This window comes from Amyelois transitella, chromosome 28 (assembly GCF_032362555.1).
Source record: "Amyelois transitella isolate CPQ chromosome 28, ilAmyTran1.1, whole genome shotgun sequence".
NCBI lineage: Eukaryota > Metazoa > Arthropoda > Insecta > Lepidoptera > Pyralidae > Amyelois > Amyelois transitella.
In genome coordinates, this window is record NC_083531.1 from 858,082 (window position 1) to 877,961 (window position 19,880).

At 37.1% G+C, this 19,880-nt stretch overlaps 2 protein-coding genes across 2 annotated transcripts; one reads left to right on the forward strand and one right to left on the reverse strand.

Moving 5' to 3' along the window:
• Nucleotides 1–549: 549 nt before the first annotated feature.
• LOC106133665 (uncharacterized) lies at nucleotides 550–12,188 on the forward strand. The gene is made up of 12 exons (XM_013333474.2): nucleotides 550–652; nucleotides 2,943–3,127; nucleotides 4,152–4,239; nucleotides 4,659–4,705; nucleotides 5,567–5,683; nucleotides 6,659–6,764; nucleotides 8,613–8,821; nucleotides 9,568–9,721; nucleotides 10,202–10,341; nucleotides 10,699–10,846; nucleotides 11,247–11,311; nucleotides 12,010–12,188. The coding sequence occupies exons 1-12, from the start codon at nucleotides 550–552 to the stop codon at nucleotides 12,121–12,123; spliced, it is 1,476 nt and encodes a 491-aa protein (XP_013188928.2). The 3' UTR covers nucleotides 12,124–12,188.
• A 2,943-nt stretch (nucleotides 12,189–15,131) lies between these two features.
• LOC106133721 (cleavage and polyadenylation specificity factor subunit 5) lies at nucleotides 15,132–19,824 on the reverse strand. The gene is made up of 4 exons (XM_013333539.2): nucleotides 19,428–19,824; nucleotides 18,810–18,921; nucleotides 18,113–18,203; nucleotides 15,132–16,943 (listed from the first exon to the last, which is right to left on the reverse strand). The coding sequence occupies exons 1-4, from the start codon at nucleotides 19,667–19,669 to the stop codon at nucleotides 16,696–16,698; spliced, it is 693 nt and encodes a 230-aa protein (XP_013188993.1). The 5' UTR covers nucleotides 19,670–19,824; the 3' UTR covers nucleotides 15,132–16,695.
• Nucleotides 19,825–19,880: the final 56 nt, after the last annotated feature.

A 19,880-nucleotide genomic window follows, 5' to 3' on the forward strand; every position in this document is an offset into this window, starting at 1 on the left:
CATCCAAGATTCAGGACCATCAGAGAAAGTTCTTTTCTCATAATGCCCTGGCCGGGATTCGAACCCAGGACAATCATGAGACAAGCTCACTACCGCTGCGCCGCAGATGCCATTACATCATTATTACTTAACTTACCTATTAAATGTTAAAATTATTCGATAATTGTGTTTTGGGATACTAACTAAACGATATCTTTTACTAATATTATAAAGCGGAAGAGTTTGTTTGTTTGTTTGAAGGCGCTAATCTCAGGAACTACTGGTTCGAATTGAAAATTATTTTTGCGTTGAATAGACCTATATCGGGGAAGGCTTTAGGCTATATAACATTACACTGCAACTATAAGGAGCAAAGAAATAATGGAATATGTGAATAAAAAACAGGGAAAATTATTCATCCTTGAGGGCTTTAATGAAGTCGCGGGCACAGCTAGTTAAGTATAACGAAAAAACGGAACAAACATTTAGGAACCAACTCACACTTGACCACTTTTACCATAGTAACTTATCATAATTTCTCCTCAGTATTTTCATACAAACGTAGTCAGAATGTACTTTATAGCATTCATACTATTTCTATATTTTGATAACACATACTGCAGTTTGTGGGCGAAAGGAATTGTACATTACTCCCTCAATACAAAGGATTATGGTCTGTATATATAAATCTAAAATATATTAAACATATCTTGATCAAATTAAGGACGTCCTGGTAAAGGGTCAGGTCAAAAGTACCCGAAACCGCCGAGCTTGCATGAAGAGAGTTATGAATGTGGATGAAGCAAGTAAGGATTATGCAGGGATCGTGGCAAGTGGAAAGAGGTAGTCTCTGCCTACCCCTCTGGGAAAGAGGCGTGATTTTATGTATGTATGTATGTATATTAAACTTGCGCTATTGAGTGTCTAACTGACTGACCCTTATGTCTACATATCATCACGTCTATATCCCTTGCGGGGTAGACAGAGCCAGCAGTCTTGAAAAGACTAAAAGGCCACGTTCAGCTGTTTGGCTTAATGATAGAATTGAGATTCAAATAGAGACCGGTTGCTAGCCCATCGCCTAAAAGAATTCCAAGTTTATAAACCAATCCCTTAGCCGCCTTTTACGATATCCATGGGAAAGAGATGGAGTAGTCCTAATCTATTTTTCTATTGGTGCCGGGAACCACAAGGCATGTCTAGAAAGTTTGTAACGTAGGATTATATACATATGTGGTCTGAGGCTGAAATAAGAGAAAAATTCCCGCGGAAACGGAACTTATTGGTATACTAGCTGTGCCCGCGACTTCGTCCGCGTGGAATAGTTATTTTTGGCATCATGGCGGTCAGGCGGTCACGCGTATTAGAAAGAACGCTGGTTCGCCGTATAAATGTTTCGCTGCAAATTGCTTATAACGACTATATCTCAAAACCTATTCGTCTGATTTATATACTGTAAATGGCAATTTTAGTCTACATGAAAAGCCGAAAGTAATAAACATATTTATTTGGATAAGGATTAATACTTAATTAAAGAAAATTGGTTTCGAAATAACTTATGTTTATAATGAAAAAATAATCTTAAAAAATGAACATAAAAGTGGTTATTGTAAGTAAACCTTAAGAGATAGATATATGCTCTCGCGGACTTTTTTGTGGCAAAAAATGAGTACTTCACATCTTTAGTACACTGTTTTACTATATCTTTGTTGGTTTGCGCAGCGTTCGCGTGGAAAGCTCGCAGATGGCCGACTTATTCAACTTTCACCTGCATTGTTGACGTTTCCCGTAGGAAATCCGGGATAAAATGTAGCCTATAGCCTTCCTCGATAAATAGACTATCTAACAGTGAAAGAATTATTCAAATCGGTTCAGTAGTTTCTGAGATTAGCGCGTTTAAACAAACAAACAAACAAAACAAACTCTTCAGCTTTATAATATTAGTATAGATTTCGTTTTATGCGGGCGGAGCCGCGTGCGAATGCTAGTACTTTGTATATAAAACTCCTGCGCAACTGAGTGACTACCAGGCTGACAGACGACCTACAACCGAAATTATCAACTCCGCATAAGCCATTCCAAAGCGCCAGTGCAAAAGAAGCGGTAACATACTGCACTGCAATATTTTCTTCATCAATGTCATCTTCACAATTATCTAAACATAGAATAGAAATTTAGTTATATGTGCAACCCATGTATACCTTTCAAAGACATTCAATCCGTGATCAAGAATCAAATTTGAGTCAGGTCAGACCTGACTTACCAATTTTAGGATTGTGGCCGCAGGCGCATCCCGGGCTCCTCTCAAGACATGTGAAGACACAACCAAGAATCATAATAAATATTATGTCGCTTACATGAAAGAGCCCGATAGGACAACTGTCGTGAGCGTTTGAAGCACTTACGCATGTTAAGCAACTCCGTGTGCAGTCCTCACTTGGATGGGTGACCGCGAATGGCACGAAATTTTCTCCAGCTCCTCCGTGCTTTACGAGACATTTGAAGCCGTTAGTCCCGGCTGTCATTAGGTACTAGAGGCAGCAGTAATACAATGCTTGATGCGTTTAGGCGGCTTGAAAAGTCTGACACCGTTTATAAAGCGCTAGTGTCAACGAATGCCGTGTGGTTCCCGGCACCAATACAAAAAAGTATAGGACCACTCCATCTCTTTTCCATGGATGTCGTAAATGGCGACTAAGGGATAGGCTTACAAACTTGGGATTCTTTTTTAGGCGATGGGCTAGCAAACTGTTCCTATTTGAATCTCAATTCTATCATTGAGCCAAATAGCTGAACGTGGCCATTCTGTCTTTTCAAGACTATTGGCTCTGTCTACCCCGCAAGGAATATAGACGTGACCATATGTATGTAGTGTCAACGAACAAACATGCACAGGTTAAAAAAAAATGTAGGTACTGGAACTAAGCTCTGTACGTAACAGTGTTTTTAAACTCCCCATACAGACCCTCACTCGCAAGAAGTGATAATGCATACATTGCAGAAGATACAGAATGAGATCTGCCTGAAATTCTTCAGCATACCCGTGAACTACACCGCGCCCGACGGCGAGAAGGTTCTGTACATACAGAACCCGAAGAAACTGAAGAATTGTCCCCCCCAGACTTACGACTTCAGCTTATCTGTCATTGTAAGTATTATTATCAAATTGAGAACGTCCTGGTAAAGGGTCAGGTCAAAAGTACCGGAAACCGCCGAGAATCAAGAGAGTTATGAATGTGGATGAAGCGAAGGAAGTATGCAGAGATCGTGGCAAGTGGAAAGAGGTAGTCTCTGCATACCCCTCCGGGAAAGAGGCGTGATTGTATGTATGTAAGTATTATATATAATCTTGTAGGCGATGGGCTAGTTCAATCGTAATATCATCATGAAGCTATACAGCTGAACGTGGCCTTTCAGTCTTTTCCGAGACTGTTGACTTTGTCTACCCCGCAAGGGATGTAGACGTGACTATATGTATGTAGGTAAAACTTTTTTTTTAGAGACTGTTGACTTTGTCTACCCCGCAAGGTATGTAGACGTGATTACATGTATGTAGGTATGTAAGTTTTAAACTTGGCTAGCAACTGTCACTACCTTTGTCTATTGATTCTATCATAACCTAATCCAAGATACACTCGGCCCCCTTTTAGTCTTTGAATTGCTTTGTCAACCTCGTAAGGAAAAAAGCCTTTATCACGATCGAAGACTTGATGATTGTGAATAGAATAGAATAGAATAGAATATTTATTTGCTTTTGACTAGGGTTTTGTGTTTGGTGTGTGTTTAGATTTATCATGTAATTGTAAATCAATAGAGGAAGACGCCTTACTCACCGACGCTATTTTAGCGAGGTAAGACATCGTGAGGAAACCCTTATCAGGCAACTTTCTTGGAAACCGCATCAAAATTCGGTTTAGCGAACGCGAGATATTCACGGACAACATAGGTACAGGTCGAACTGAGAACCACCTTTGTGACTGACAGGTTGCTAGCCCATCGCCTAAAAGAAGAATCTCAAGTTGATAAGCCTATCACTTAGTCGCCTTCTACTTTTTCATGGGAATAAGAGGGAGCGGTCCTTTTCTTTTTGTTTATTGGTGCCGGGAACCACAATGCACATATATTTCTTCAATATTTTTTCAATTGTTTGATTCTTGGAGCATTTTTTCCAGGACATGCCTGTCGGTTACAAATGCATCAATGAACGGGACATTAGCAGACTCGTAGTCGAGATGGTAAAAGCCAGCATTCACAAAACTGGTGAGATACTTTACTAGACGCACGCGCATACGGTCATTGCATAATAGTTACATAAGTACACATACATACATATAAACACGACTATTTTTATCTGGTTTTGTGCAGGTGTCATACATACGTATAGGCACGTCAATATCCCTTGCGGGGTAGATAGAGCCAACAGTCTTGAAACGACTGCTAGGCCACATTCAGCTTTTCTGTCTTTCTCAAAGCAAATCTCAATTCTATCAAGCCATGATAGAATTGAGATTTAAATAGGGACAGCCCATCGCCTAAAAGGAGAATCCCAATATAAATAAGCCTATCCCTTAGTCGCCTTTTACGATATCCATGGGTTAGAGAAGGAGTGGTCCTATTTTTTTTTTATTGGTACCGTGAAACACACTCACTCGCTGTAAACAATTTTCATTAATTTTCAGAAACAGTGATGAATAGTTACGATTTGATGAAGAAATTCCAGGAAAAGGTAAACCTACATAATCTATGTCGTTAAGAAGTTACAATATCTATATAGGCTAGCATCCTTATCCACACTAATATAAAGAGAATAGATTTGAATTTTTTTTTTGTTTGTTACGAATCAGCTGGACTCTTTTACACGAAAGGCACAGATATAGTGTTATTATATTACTTAGTTAAGTATATTCCAGACATTTATCCCAGTCGCATGCCTTGGAATCCTTGACGTCATATAAAAAGCGAAACAGCGATATGTATGGCTGGGGTCAGTAACAAAATAGCCGCGACTTCGTCTGACCTCCGTGACCTTGTAAACTTGAACCTGTGATGTCTGACCTCCGTGACCTTGTAAACTTGAACCTGTGATGTCTGACCTCCGTGACCTTGTAAACTTGAACCTGTGATGTCTGACCTCCGTGACCTTGTAAAATTGAACCTCCCCCTGGTTGCGACAACTTAGGAGTACAATGAGTAAACGATGATTTGTATTTTGGTTGTCAAATTAGCCTGTTTAATCTAAGCGGGATCCATCTAATGGAATATGGTTCTTCTACTCTTGACGGCCCCTGTGGCGCAGCGGTAGTACGCTTGCCTGTGACATCGGAGGTCCCGGGTTCGAATCCCGGCCAGGGCATGATGAGAAACGAACTTTTTCTGATTGGTCTGGGTTTTGGATATTTATCTATATAAGTATTTATTATAAAATATAGTGAGCTATCTTTGAGTTATATATAGCTTATCGTTGAGTTAGTATCTCGTAACACAAGTCAGGAACTTACTTCGAGGCTAACTCAATCTGTGTAATTTGTCCCGTATAATATACTCTTGACATTTCGCGATCTGTTAAGTGTCGTGCTCGTATGTTCAGGCAGAAAATGCCGAACGAGCGTCTCTGCTTAACCCGAACGATCGTAATTACATCAACGCGCATTACTTCCAAGAATGCGGGGGTCAGAACCAGCGCAGTGAGCCTTCCAGACGCCAGGTAAGTGTTTGAACTATCTAGATGGTTTGCAAGTAGTCGAAGCATTCAATGCATACATACATACCTACTTACATAGAATTATGTCTATATCTCTTGCCGGGTAGACAGAGTCCACGGTCTTGAAAATATTCATAGGCCACGTTCAGCTGTTTGGCTTACTGGAAGAATTGAGATCCATATAAAATGATAAGTACTTACAAGTGCTAGCCCGTCGCCTAACTGAGAAAAAACATCACGAGGAAACCTGTACAATGAGATAAGATAAGATAAATTTACATACATACATACATATCATCACGTCTATATCCCTTACGGGGTAGACAGAGCCAACAGTCTTGAAAAGACTGAAAGGCCACGTTCAGCTATTTGGCTTAATGATAGAATTGAGATTCAAATAGTGACAGGTTGCTAGCCTGTCGCCTAAAAAAGAATCCCAAGTTTGTAAGCCTATCCCTTAGTCGCCTTTTACGACATCCATGGGAAAGAGATGGAGTGGTCCTATTCTTTTTTCTATTGGTGCCGGGAACCACACGGCAAATTTATTTGCCAAAACATGTGTTCAATATACAACATATAAGGATATGAGGTAACCATATTGCAATATGGGTAAGGTTGCTCTGCAAGAAAGGTAAGACAAGAATCGCTTCGTGTAAAACCGTTCATAATGGTCAAGATAATCACCTAAGGCTTAGGTGATTATCTTGACCATTATGAACGGTTCTCCATCAGAGGAGACGCAACAGGCCAAAGGATGACACGATGATAAACTTGACATGCTTTATATAACGCGTGACTGAGTCAACCTGTCACTATTTGAATCTCAATTCTATCATTAAGCCAAACAGCTGAACGTGACCTTTCAATCTTTTGATGACTGTTGGCTCAGTCTACCCCGCAAGGGATATAGACGTGATTATATGTTGTGTTGTGACTGGGAATGAGTTTTAATTAAACCTAACTGAATTATTTCTTAAGGAAAGCGATGACGTGGATTCGGAGATGTCCTCGAAGAACTGGGAATACTACAGCTCGAAAGTGTGGCCTCTGGGTTTGGTTATTTACAAAATCAATAGCAGTTTGCGTAAGTTTCAATTTCTGATCACAGTGTAAACGTATGAGAGGGTAGGACCGCGATCCGCCATTTTGTGTCGACCGCAAGTACACAGCAACTTGCACTAAAGAGTTCCTAGTATAGCGGGCAACATTGTAGGCTCTTCCGGGGAGACATCGCGTCACTCTCCGCCCCCCGCGTCCATACCCCGCCGTTCCCAGTACCCGCGTCAAGGACCGCCCGCGCGCCTTATTGAACAAATCAGTAAAAATATTTTGTCTATACATTTAATATTTTGACTGAAACGGATAGGGAATTTTTTTTTACATTTTTTTGTCTGTCTGTCTGTATCTGACTGTATGATTAAGATTCAATTCGAAATTTACGCGGACGAAGTCGCGGGCAACAGCTAGTCAGTCTCTAAAGAACGCGCGGACCGGTGCGGTATGCATTTCTTATTAGCGAGCGAGTTTTGTATTTATTTTTATAAGTTACCGAAGTGAAGTTGTTATCCCGTTGTTGGCTTTTACTTTTCAATCTCGCCCCGCTATAAGTACCTACTACTTACGTAATTTAATAAAAAATATCCTCAACATTATCTTTGTTGACGTCAATTCGAAAGCCGCGCGAAGTAGCGAACTAACAAGAAAGAAAGAGTTCGCTTCATTTGTTTACCTTTGTATTTTTCGAAATTACATTTCTTTAATAAATATTCCGATGGGCTTCTGTGAAGAGAGTTATGAATGTCAAGTATAACGATCAGAGCCGGATTAACCCTGTCATGGGCCTGTAGGCACTACCATTTTCGGGCCCCTTTTCTTTACCTATTCTGACTGATAATCATGTGATGTATTTTTTTGCCAACATTTTAGTGTCAAAATATAGTATTTTTTAAGAAAAGCTTTTAAAAATATAGTACCTTGCACATAAATATAGTATTTTAGTAGGGAACAATAAAAAATTACCTAAGTTACATTTTACTAATTTATTTTTTATTTTTTACTGGCCAAAAACTATATTTTTTTTGCACTTTTTAACATTTTTTTCTCTCCAATAAAACTGGCAGAAGGTTTATCGCAGTAAATTTTTAAATAACTATAAATCAGAAGCTCATTTTTAGTAGGTATAAAAGATATATGTGCTCTGTTTCTTTCTTCACACCATTTAGAATTCATAATCCTTTCTATGAATGCCGAAATAGCGGGAACACTTTTGTTTTAAATACTTTTGGTTTTGTGTATGTGAAAATCGTAAGTCTTCAAATACGGAGAACACATAAACTTTTTAAAATTTACCTTATTAATTATTACCACGCTACGGAAGCTTACAGAACGCACCCAACAAATCGGGGATTCCCCCAACGTACATGAAGTCCAGTTAGTTGCGATTCGAAGGATTATATTAGTTCTTATATTAGATAGGTACTAGATGGTTCTGTATGTATAAAGTGTTACAGGTGTTGAAAAAGAAAGAAAAGTTTTGTTAATTATCATTTTCGTTCAATTAAAAAAAAAATATTTTCGGAATGCAGTGCAGTGGGCGGGGCCCCTGTCGATGCTGGGCCCCTAGGCAGTTGCCTACTCTGCCTTAAGGTTAATCCGGCTCAACGATGCGCTAGCAACCTGCCACTATTTGAATCTCAATTCCTTCATGGGTCCGTGCAGTTGAGCGTGGCCTTTCAGTCTTTACAAGACTGTTGGCTCTGTCTACCCCGTAACGGATATAGACGTGATTATATGTATATTTACATATGTTGAAAACAAAAGCGATCGTGATGTCAAAACTTCGTGGCGAACAACTAAGTACCAACTATTAGAAAAATATAAAAAAATATTTCTTAAGGAAAGCGACGACGTGGATTCGGAGATGTCTTCTAAGAACTGGGAATACTACTTACTAATAAAAATTGTACAGGGGGCACCACAGCTTTCTCGGCGTTGTTGGCAGCCATGCGCACCATAGAACTGGACACGTGTGTGATGTTCCAAGAAGCAGAGGACGACAACGTGCTGGATCCCAAGAATATGATCGTTTTTGAAGAGGAAGGCGAAGACTGGCCGCTGCTCGGGTTTCAAGAGGGTGTCCAAGTAAGCTTTGGCATTAAAGATGTACAAATACAAATACTTTATTTGCTATAAATGCGGTACAATTATAGGTGTTACAAAGCATATACATGTCGCGCATTTAACCAGTCATGAGTCATGACTTGCAAAAATACAGAAAAAAATTAAACGAAAATGAAAATTGAAATGAAAATTAAATTAAAATAATGTCATATTATAGATACTATGTTCTTGTCAAAATTTATTTTTTATCGAAATATTCGTCAACAGTATAAAACGATTTTTCGATAAGCCACAGTTTTAATTTAGTTTTAAAGGCATTCGGAGATAGCGACTTTACATCGTCGTACCATGACCTTAATTAGGTCTGGGTAGATTCTTACAGGACCACTGAGGAAGACGGAAGCCAGTTCGTGTAAACAGGCTTTATAGTGCCGTGTCGTTCCCGGCACGAATATAAAAAAGAATAGGACCATTCCATCTCTTTCCCATGCATATCGTAAAAGGCGACTAAGGACAGGCTTATAAACTTGATTTTTTTCTGTGGTGATTCCGTTTGAGCCACGAGAACTAAACTGTCCGCTATTGTACTTGTATTATGAGCGAGATAGCAGTAGACATTTGAATTTTAATGAAGTTGTAATAAGGGCGTTGTTTCGTTGAGTTTTCATTCGGTCTGATTCGGCGGCAGGTTGCGCTATTCTGCGCTATCGAATTTACAGAGTTCCTGTCAATAAATACCTATATTATCTCTTATCATCATGTTGTAGACGGTAAAATTATCAACAATGGCGCAATGCGAAGACCCGGGACACGCGTCTCACGCTCTGATGATGCTCTTGCGCATCCTGGGCATACCGATGATGTCTAACAGATACGACCGGGACAACTACCTCAAAATTAATTGGAAGAACGTGCAAAAAGGTCAGTTCTGGAAGATTTCATTGCTCAGTTTTTTATTTACTGTAGAATAACTAACCATTTCTCAGTAAATATGGCTTTATTCAATAAAATTATACAGTATGACTTTGAGCATGTGACAGAAATGAAATGTTCCTTTTATGAGCTTGTTTGTTTGAACGCGCTTATCTCAGGAAGTACTGGTTCGGATTGAAAAATTCTTTTTGCGTTGAATAGACCATTTATCGAGGAAGGCTTTAGGCTATATAACATCACGCTGCAACTATAAGGAGCAAATAAATAATGGAAAATGTGAAAAAAAACGGGGAAAATTATTCATCCTTCAATGATGCCCAAAATAACTTTTCCACGCGGACGAAGTATGTGAGAATGACGCTTTCTAAGATACTAACGGGCTAGAAATGAAGTGGTTTCACCACTCCAACTTCCAAAATCCTCGTCCTTTGTGCAGTGCCAATTTCTAACCGACACCATCTCTTCCAGGCCAGGAATTGTATCTGGAGAAGGCTCCCAAAGAGGCGTGGCTTAAGAATATACCCTATGACTTCACAAGCGCATCTCACGCGCCTGCCACTTTTTTGTGTCCTGGGTGTCTGACCACGTACACTGTTGAGCCTATACAGGTATAATTACAACACTTTTCAACCTAGAAAGTAGAACATACATACATATTGTCACGTTTACATCCCTTGCGGGGTAGACAGAGCCAACAGTCTTGAAAAGACTGATTGGCCACATTCAGCTATTTGGCTTAAAGATAGAATTGAGATTCAATTAGTGACAGGTTGCTAGACCATCGCCTAAAAAAAGAATCCCAAGTTTGTAATTCTATCCCTTAGTCCACAAAACCATGGCAACCGTTGCTATGGCATATACCTACCAAGAAGGTTTCCTACAAAGAAAACTCCATGAACAAAATCCAAAAGCAAATCCAAGTTGCGGCCGTATACTTTGCTTGACCAAATTCATTACAATTTCAGGACCACCTCTGGCACCGAACCTTGACCATGGGCCGAACTAGCCGCCTCTCCGCCGACGACATCAAACTGATCTCCACAGTGTACACAGAGCAGTGCCAAGCGAGAGTACTGCCGATGCCAAACAGAGCAGTGAAGCTGGAAGATTATGGTCAGTCTTCATACTACAGTAGAATCCCGATTATCCGAATCAATTTAACCAGTGGTGATTCGAAAATCCGGATAATAGATTTCATAGTCAAATCAGACAATATTTGTCAAATCAGACCACTCCATCTCGTTCCCATGGATGTCGTAAAAGGCGACTAAAGGATAGGTTTACTAACTTGAGATTGTTCTTTTAGCAACCTGTCACTATTTGAATCTCAGTGCCAAACAGCTGAACGTGGCATATCAGTCTTCTCAAGACTCTTGGCGCTGTCTACCCCGCAAGGAGTAAAGACGTGATTATGTTATATGTCCTGGATATGAAATCAAAGAACCACCGGTGGCGAGTAATAAAGAGGATCTGATTTAATTTACAGAATTATCACTTTTTCTTTTAATGGCAGGTGAAGTTAACGCGCGGGGTGCCCAAGTTTTTGAGGAAGAAAATAATAATGGTGCTGGAAACACTGTAAGTCTGTTTTGAGCATATAGTTTTGATTTAATTATAACTGTATTAGTAATAGGTACTGATTCGCCAGTACGATTATACTTAAGTTAGATGTATATCTAAAACTTAGTTGTGGTTCACTTAATTGCTCTATAAAAGTCTTACCTATTGCTAATGAAATTTTACAGCGATTCATAAATTTAATGTAAATTTCAAAAGATGAATTCGATAAACTGCTAATCGAGAAAGCATAGTGTTGACAGTTAAAAAAAAGAAAATAAAAACCTTACCTAGCTACCTACCTATAAACAATCTAGGTATAAAAATATTCCCATTTTTATATTCCCATTCTTATATTTCCCAGGAGATCTCCATTTCACATAATAGGATTAACTACTTTTTACTTTTAACTACCTATTTAGCGGGAGCGATGATTCGGCTCGACCGCCACCAAACGGAAGATCTTCCGCGAGGCTGGTGTTATCCTGTTTTTATCCTTTAAGACGCTCAGCCTAAACCTGAATCTAGAGATTGAAATATTCCATGTAGGTTATATAAGTACGGGTGCATTAAAAAAAGATTTCTCGAAATTTTCGCGGGAACAGAATTTGACGATATTTTTTTTAAGCGGGCATTCTTGCAGTGTCTAATATAAAAAAATATGATATGGGTCCTTCTAACTCTGCCGGTCATTGACAGACCTCTTTGTATGTTGACAGATAAAAACAAAGGGGAAAAAAAAGAAGCTATACGGCTTAGATCAATCCTCGTTCGAGTTCCTTACGCACCAAGCCCCTGATGGAATATCCGACTGGAATATCGATTTCGATTAGGAAATAAAAAAAAAATTTTAGTTTTTTGTGACTTAAGACTTACAGGCAGCGGATATAATATTTAAGTCAGTTTTTTTTTTAAATAAATAGCAGCACAAACTTCGTTCTTGTTTCACTTTTTCTCCACTATGTTTCAGCGCTTAAACTAATCAATGCCATTATTCATTGCTAAAGCATAAGTATATCATATCTTCTCTCTCGTCGGAACGGAAGCAATAGAGAGAGAAAGCACATATACTTATCTCTGTTCATACTGTGAAAACATCGGTTGATGTAAAACATTTTTATATGACAATTTTATTAAGTGCACCATGAATGTTAATAATTAAAAAGTAAGTGTGTGAAATGGAGAATACATATAATAATAGCAAACTTTAAAGACATTCTCATAGATATAGGAACAACTAATTTTGGGTCTATAATGTTTTAATAGATTATATCACCGGAACATAACAAGAACTGCAAGTTTATAAATTTTCTATTCAGTTTTTAAACTTTTGTATTCTTAAGGAGGGAAAAATTAAAAGCTCTCCTGTAAATGGACATCCGTATTATTATAAATTTACCATAAGTAGTGGCAAATTGATAAAAATGCAAAAATGTGGACGTAAGATAATTCAATTCGTAACTCATTTCGAATCCTATGAAAGTTTATAAAATTACTAGGAAATAAATAAACTTGCGGTTCTTGTTATATTCGGATGACACATACATACATATAATCACGTCTTTACCCCTTACTTACGGGGTAGACAAAGCCCGAAAAGACTGGAAGGCCGTGTTCAGCCGATGGCATTGAGATTCAGATTATTACAGTTTGCCAGCCTCACCTCGCCTAAATCTCCTAAAAGAAGAATCACAAGTTTATAAACCTTTTGAAACTCTTTGTCTTTTTATCGCTACCAATCCAGCTTGAGACGAGGCACCTATAGGTATTTTAATTACCTTTTCTTTTCTCTATTGGTGCCGGGAACCACACAAAAAAGAATAGGACCACTCCATCTCTTTCCCATGGATGTCGTAAAAGGCGACTAAGGGATAGGCTTACAAACTTGGGATTCTTTTTTAGGCGATGGGTTAGCAACCTGTCACTATTTGAATCTCAATTCTATCTAAAAGCCAAACAGCTGAACGTGGCCTATCAGTCTTTTCAAGACTGTTGGCTCTGTCTACCCCGCAAGGGATATGGACGTGATTATATGTATGTATGTATGTAATTACCTTTTAATTTCCCATAGGAGCCGTCTGCTGTAGACTACGGCTACTAGCGGGATATACTCACGCTTCACAACGCGACGCTGACAAGATTTACGTATCCTGTAATAGAGTTCCGAATTCTTTCTTCTTTTATAAACAAGCCGTATATGTATATGTATAAATTAAACAATTGTTTAAAATTGTATTTTTTTTTTAACAGAACCTTTTATTTTGCCAGCTTTAGAACCTGATAAAGCTATATAAAATGTTGTTTTACTTGCAATAAACATATTGTTTTCTATGTTAAAACAACTATTATCCACGTCCACACTATTGATAAAGAGAATAGATTTTTATTTTTTGTATGTTTGTAACGAATAAACTTAAATTTCTAATGGTTAAAGATTTTTGAAATAGTGAAATTTTTATAATCATATTAGACAGTTACATTATTCAAAAATGCCATTAGGCATATTTTTTTTAAAGAAATAAAATTTCAAACCGATTAATCAATATTTATAAAGAAATCTAATAAAAAAAGCGCTTCCGAAATTCTTTTATGGCGTGCGCTGACCACATACTTAGTTGATTATGTATGCACAAAAAGTATTACAAAAATGGTTTTAATTATCTCTATAAAAAGTTGGCGACACAATATGTCCGACTTCTAATTAAGTTACTATAATGTATTTAAAAATAAAGTTATATTTAAAAAATTTATACGTAAAAAATGTATATATGTACATTTATCTGTCTATCGACAAATACTTTTTAAAATATCACAGTTTGTATCACAGATTTTATAACATATTTTTTTTTAAATGTAGGTAGAGTGTATTCTTCCATGATCTAGATTTAAGAGATCTATATTTGTGAATTGACATCCGATATAAATGCTGCAGTGTATTTTTTCCACAAATAGTAGATTATATTTAGACTTATAATGACGTTAATAAATTATACCTTGTATCTAATAAAAAAAAAATTATTCTATGAAAATGTAACAATGTTGTCAACTTAAAAAAGTTTCATCGCCGATAATTTTGAAACTAAATTCCAAAAATAGATAGTTTTACAATCACGTCAAACGTACAATTTACATATTATGTTTCGCTTCTTATTGCCATCTAAATAATTGTACAGTCACTTGGACTGTAAAATATATATATATATATAAGTATACAGGAAAATTTACATAAATTGAGCTAGCCCCAAATTTAGCTCGAGACTTTAGTTATCGGATACTAACTCAATGACACTATATTTTCAAAACGCAACTAATCAAAAAAACTTATTTTTTTCATTGTGCCCTGGCCGAGGATTCAATCCCGTTACAGACACTATCGCTACTCCACATAGGCTGTAAATGTTTAGATACAAAACAACATTAACTTACCTCAAAAACAACCTTTCCTTTTTTTTAAGTAGTATCTGGCTAAAGCAGTAGATTGGGTGGAAACTAAACTACAAATTGACAAACATAATTACTTGAGTTTTAACTTATATAAAAATAAAAACATACATAAAATCACGCCTTTACCTGAAGGATAAACCTTTCGGTTCACATACATTAAATGTTTAATTGTACATGATCAATAAAAAAAAATATTTTTTTTTCTGAACTAGTAGGCTTATGGCTTTGCAATTTCGCGCTGTTTCACCAAACTTCATATAATTAATTATATAATAATTAAATTAAAATCGGCAGAATTGATTTTGAAAAAGCATCATAAATTCCAAATACCTAGCTTAAAATAACAACTTATAATCTAAAACAGTCTTCTTTCTTGAGGTACAAAATAAAACATCCGTTTCCTGTAAATTCTCTTTAGTCACACAACTTATAGCTAAATTACAATGTTCTTTAAAATAAGTTGAAAGTATAAGGTACGCGGAAATGCAAGTACAAATATTGTAGTATAATATTATTTGTACTAATTATTATATGTAGTATTCATTTCATAGTTCAGAAAAATTTAAGACCTTTTCCCAACTTTTCGCTGATAGAGTTTTTAGTATATTTGACACGTAAAATAAATTTTTTAATAACCTATACTTAATCCACACCAAGTATCAGAATTAAGTCGCCATTTTATTTATCCTCATAATGGCCGCGCTAACATCTGACATCCAAAAAGAAGTGTCATGGTGTATGTTCGCGGATAATATTGTTTTGGTTGGAGAACGGACCTAAAGCAGACTGGGACAATGACAATGGAACATATGTTTTTCGATTTTGGCGGTTTTTCAAATTACTCCTCAAAATTGCCTTGAATGGTGTGACCTTGCCAGTTTGCTCAAATCTATACTAATATTATAAAGCTGAAGAGTTTGTTTGTTTGAACGCGCTTATCTCAGGAACTACTGGTTCGAATTGAAAAATTCTTATTAGTTATTGATAGTATGAGTACTAAGCGAGTGCCTAGTGCGACTGCAAGTGACAGAAGTAATTGGAAAAAACTAAATTCTGTGACACCAGGTAAAGAGTGGAAAAAGGTAACGACAAAGAAGAATCCACACGTACCTTACGATGCTTGATAAAACTTTGCATTCTAGTAACATCACAAAATGCTCCTCCTCACTCCTCGCAATATGGGTAAGATGCTATTAAACTATTTGAATCTTAATTTTATCATCAAGAAAAAACAGCTCAACGTGGCCTTTCGGTTTTTTAAGTCTGTTGGCCCTGTCTACCCCGCAGAGGATATAGACGTGACTGTGTGTATGCTATTAAATAAAATTATAGGTATAACCTATAAAAATATATGTGATGAGGTTATGTACAGAAAAAAAAATCATACAGGCTACTTTACAATGGCGCTCAAATAATTTTTATTTACCCGAATTACTTTTGTCAAATCAATGACTTTTTTGCGTTATCGTTGGTAAAGAGCATGCCCACAAAGTTCTATCAAACCATAATACCTAAGATAGCGCTGCACTTTCAGTAATTTTGGCTCAGAGTCTGATTCCGTAATCATGGAATTTGGAGCCCCACAGTGGCATGTATATCTGACTATATGGTCTCACAATACTGATATTATGAAGATTTCTAATAAGTAAAAACCTCATGGTATTAAAATCAAAATTTGTAACAGAGACCTCTTGACCGCAGAAATTGAAATGATTTAATTCATTTCAATTACAAATTATGTAGAGACATACACATACATACATACATTATTATGTGGAGAAATTGGAATAATTAACAATTTCTTCGAGACTTAATTATAATTATTAATTATATAATTATATAATTATTAATTATAATTAAGTCTCGAAACTTAATAATTCCAATTTCTCTACATAACGGACATTTCTATAAAAGCAAAAGGCCAAGTACCTAAAAGTGCAGCTATCTCGACATAACACCGTTTACATATAGACAAAGTTGAATCTGCACAAACTCTGTGACAGCGAAGATATGATTGGTCCGTAGCCCTGCGCGTTATCATACAACTCAAATAGGGGCGCGGCAACCAATTTGTAGTTCTTGGGCACTGCGAATAAGGCTCTGTCTTGAAGTTGCACTAAGAAGAGGCGCTTGTGCTCTTTCGGTTTGGTAATGTGCGGTGGAATGTAGGGGTATTGGGGGGGTTCGAAGTTCGGGCGCCACCAGTTGCCTGAAAGGAAAAACATCTTTGCTTAATACAAATAGATTTGTTAATTACAAATTACTTTGTTAATTACAAATGACTTTGTTAATTACAATTAACTTTGTTAATTACAAATGACTTTGTTAATTACAAATGACTTTGTTAATTACAAATGACTTTGTTAATTACAATTAACTTTGTTAATTAAAAATAACTTTGTTAATTACAAATAACTTTGTTAATTACAAATAACTTTGTTAATTACAAATAACTTTGTTAATTACAAATAACTCTTTTTATTACAAATAACTCTGTACTGTGTAAATAATTGCATTAATAACAAATCGATTTGATTACGATTTATTGATCAATATTGTATAAATTATCGTATACTAGCTTTTGGCCGCGACACCGCCCGCGTGGACCTCTCCCCGGTTTTTCGCAACATAAGTAAGCCTATGTTGTTCCCTATGGTCAACTCTATCTTTATACCAAATTTCATCAAAATCGGTTCAACGATTTTTACGCGTGAATGCGTAGCAAATAAGGCTTACTCACTTACTTTCGTATTCATTATATATTAGTAGAGAACGTATCATGTACACGAGAAATAAAAAAAAATGATCACAGAGTCTAGAAAATATAGAGTGCCCAAAAAATATAGAAGCAGTAGTAGACAAAACAAATGAATATAGAAGCATATTATAGGTTACTTTGCAGGGGAACCTTACCGATATAGGATCGTGGTCACACATAAGTTGTCTAAATGTTCACATTTCCTCACAATGTATTGAAATCATATTGAAATAACTAGTTCTACATTAATTCATGTTTTTTAATGTATACATTGTGCATTCGTGCGTGATTTGAATTTAAGAGATCTTACATATTTGTATATTGACGGCCTATGAAAATGCTGCAGTGTAGTTTGTTCCGCCGCTTCTTCTACACATGCGCTTTGGAAGCGGCAATAGTTATAATTAGATTTAAGTGATGTGACGTCAATAAGTGATACCTTTTATTCAACATACATACATACATTTTTCTTTTAGGCGACAGGCTAGCAACCTGTCACTATTTGAATCTCAATTCTATCATTAAGCTAAATAGCTGAACGTGGCCTGTCAGTCTTTTTAAGACTGTTGGTTCTGTCTACCCCGCAAGGGATATAGACGTGAACATGGTTGGATCCTCACCTATGGTATCCTCAATGAGCCACTCCTGTTGAACACCGTCCTGTCTGCCCAGTGTCTCCGTGAGTAGCCTCTTGAGACCTTCAATCTCATCCTGAAATGTGAGGTTTTTACTAGAATAGAATAGAATAGAATAGATTTATTTTCAAAATTGGATACAAGGTATCACTTATTGACGTCACATAACTTAAATCTAATTATAACTACTACCGCTTCCAAAGCGCATGTGTAGAAGAAGCGGCGGAACAAAATGATGAATGTATAAACTAAGAGATAGCTTAGTCAAATTCATGATTGATGATTCAAATAATGTGCACGGTGTGGTTCCTGGCACCAATAGAAAAAAGAATAGGACCATTCCATCTCTCTTCCATGGATGTCGTAAAAGGCGACTAAGGGGTAGGCTTATAAACTAGGGATTCTTCTTTTGGGTGATGGGGTAGCAACCTGTCACTATTTGAATCCCAATTCTATCTTAAAGCCAAATAGCTGAATGTGTCCTATCAGTCTTTTTAAGACTGTTGTTAGCTCTGTCTACCACACCACACCGGATATAGACGTGATAATAACTATAAATAAATAAATTTTTAAATTACATGGTATTTGCTTAAGGGTACCTTCTCAGCATAAATGCTGGCTTCAAATAACCCGTGATTATTTTCCGGGGGTACCATTATTACTACGAAAGACCGATTCTTACCTCTCCTGGGTTAAGTTCTCCTCCAGGCAGCTTGAAGAATGCCGTCCCTAGCTGGAGGAGCAGCACGTGAGGTAATCCATGCTCATGAACCAGCAGGACACCTTCAACAGACCTGGAATTTATTGATACTATTACGTCTAGTCTTTTATACTTATAATCTTCTTCATGGCATTAGTCCTGGTTACATCACCTCTCTGGAAGAGCCAGCAATGCGCCTTTAACCTTGATCCCTGATTAAGTAAGCAGGTTTTTTTATACAGGACAAATTACACAGATTGAGTTCACCTCGAAGTAAGTTCGAAACTTGTGTTACGAGATTCTAACTCAACAATACTATATTTAATAATAAATACTTAGATAGATAAACATCCAAGACCCAGACCAATTAGCGAAAGTTCGTTACTCTTCATGCCCTGACCGGAATTCGAACCCGGGACCTCCGGTATCACAGACAAGCGTATTACCGCTACGCCACAGAGGCCGTCAAGCTTCATGTTATGATTATGGTTACTACTGTCTGATCTCCCTAGCTTTTGCAGGGGAACCTTATCCATATCAGATCATGAGAAATATTTTAATCTTATTTAATAACAACAGTTTTAAATTAGATAACCTTACCTTCTCATTCCAATTTTGACAAATTCCTCCCGCATCCTTTGAAACCTGGCAGGCACTGATGCATCTTTCTCAAACAGCGGCTCCTTTGTCCCGAACGTATAATTAGTTAAAGGATAAAGATTTATTGTCCTATTTAAAGTCAAAGTATTGGCGTTATTTTGGCCATTCTGATGCTGCATGCCCGGACGCGCTGGCCACATTTTGTTACCCGGACCTCCCTGGACTGCTGCCAAACCCGCCATTGCTTAGATAAGTAACTAATAATCGATGAAATTTTCAATTACGGACACAACTTTAGCAACGTATTTATCAAAAAAATACCACGAGCGCACTACAAAACTTGAACTAAATCGAAACGAAGGACCGACGCCAATGCCGAATGAAACGAAAACAAAATGAGTGAATGACAGTGACAGAATCAATGAATTATTATTTTAGTGTTGGTTAAACATT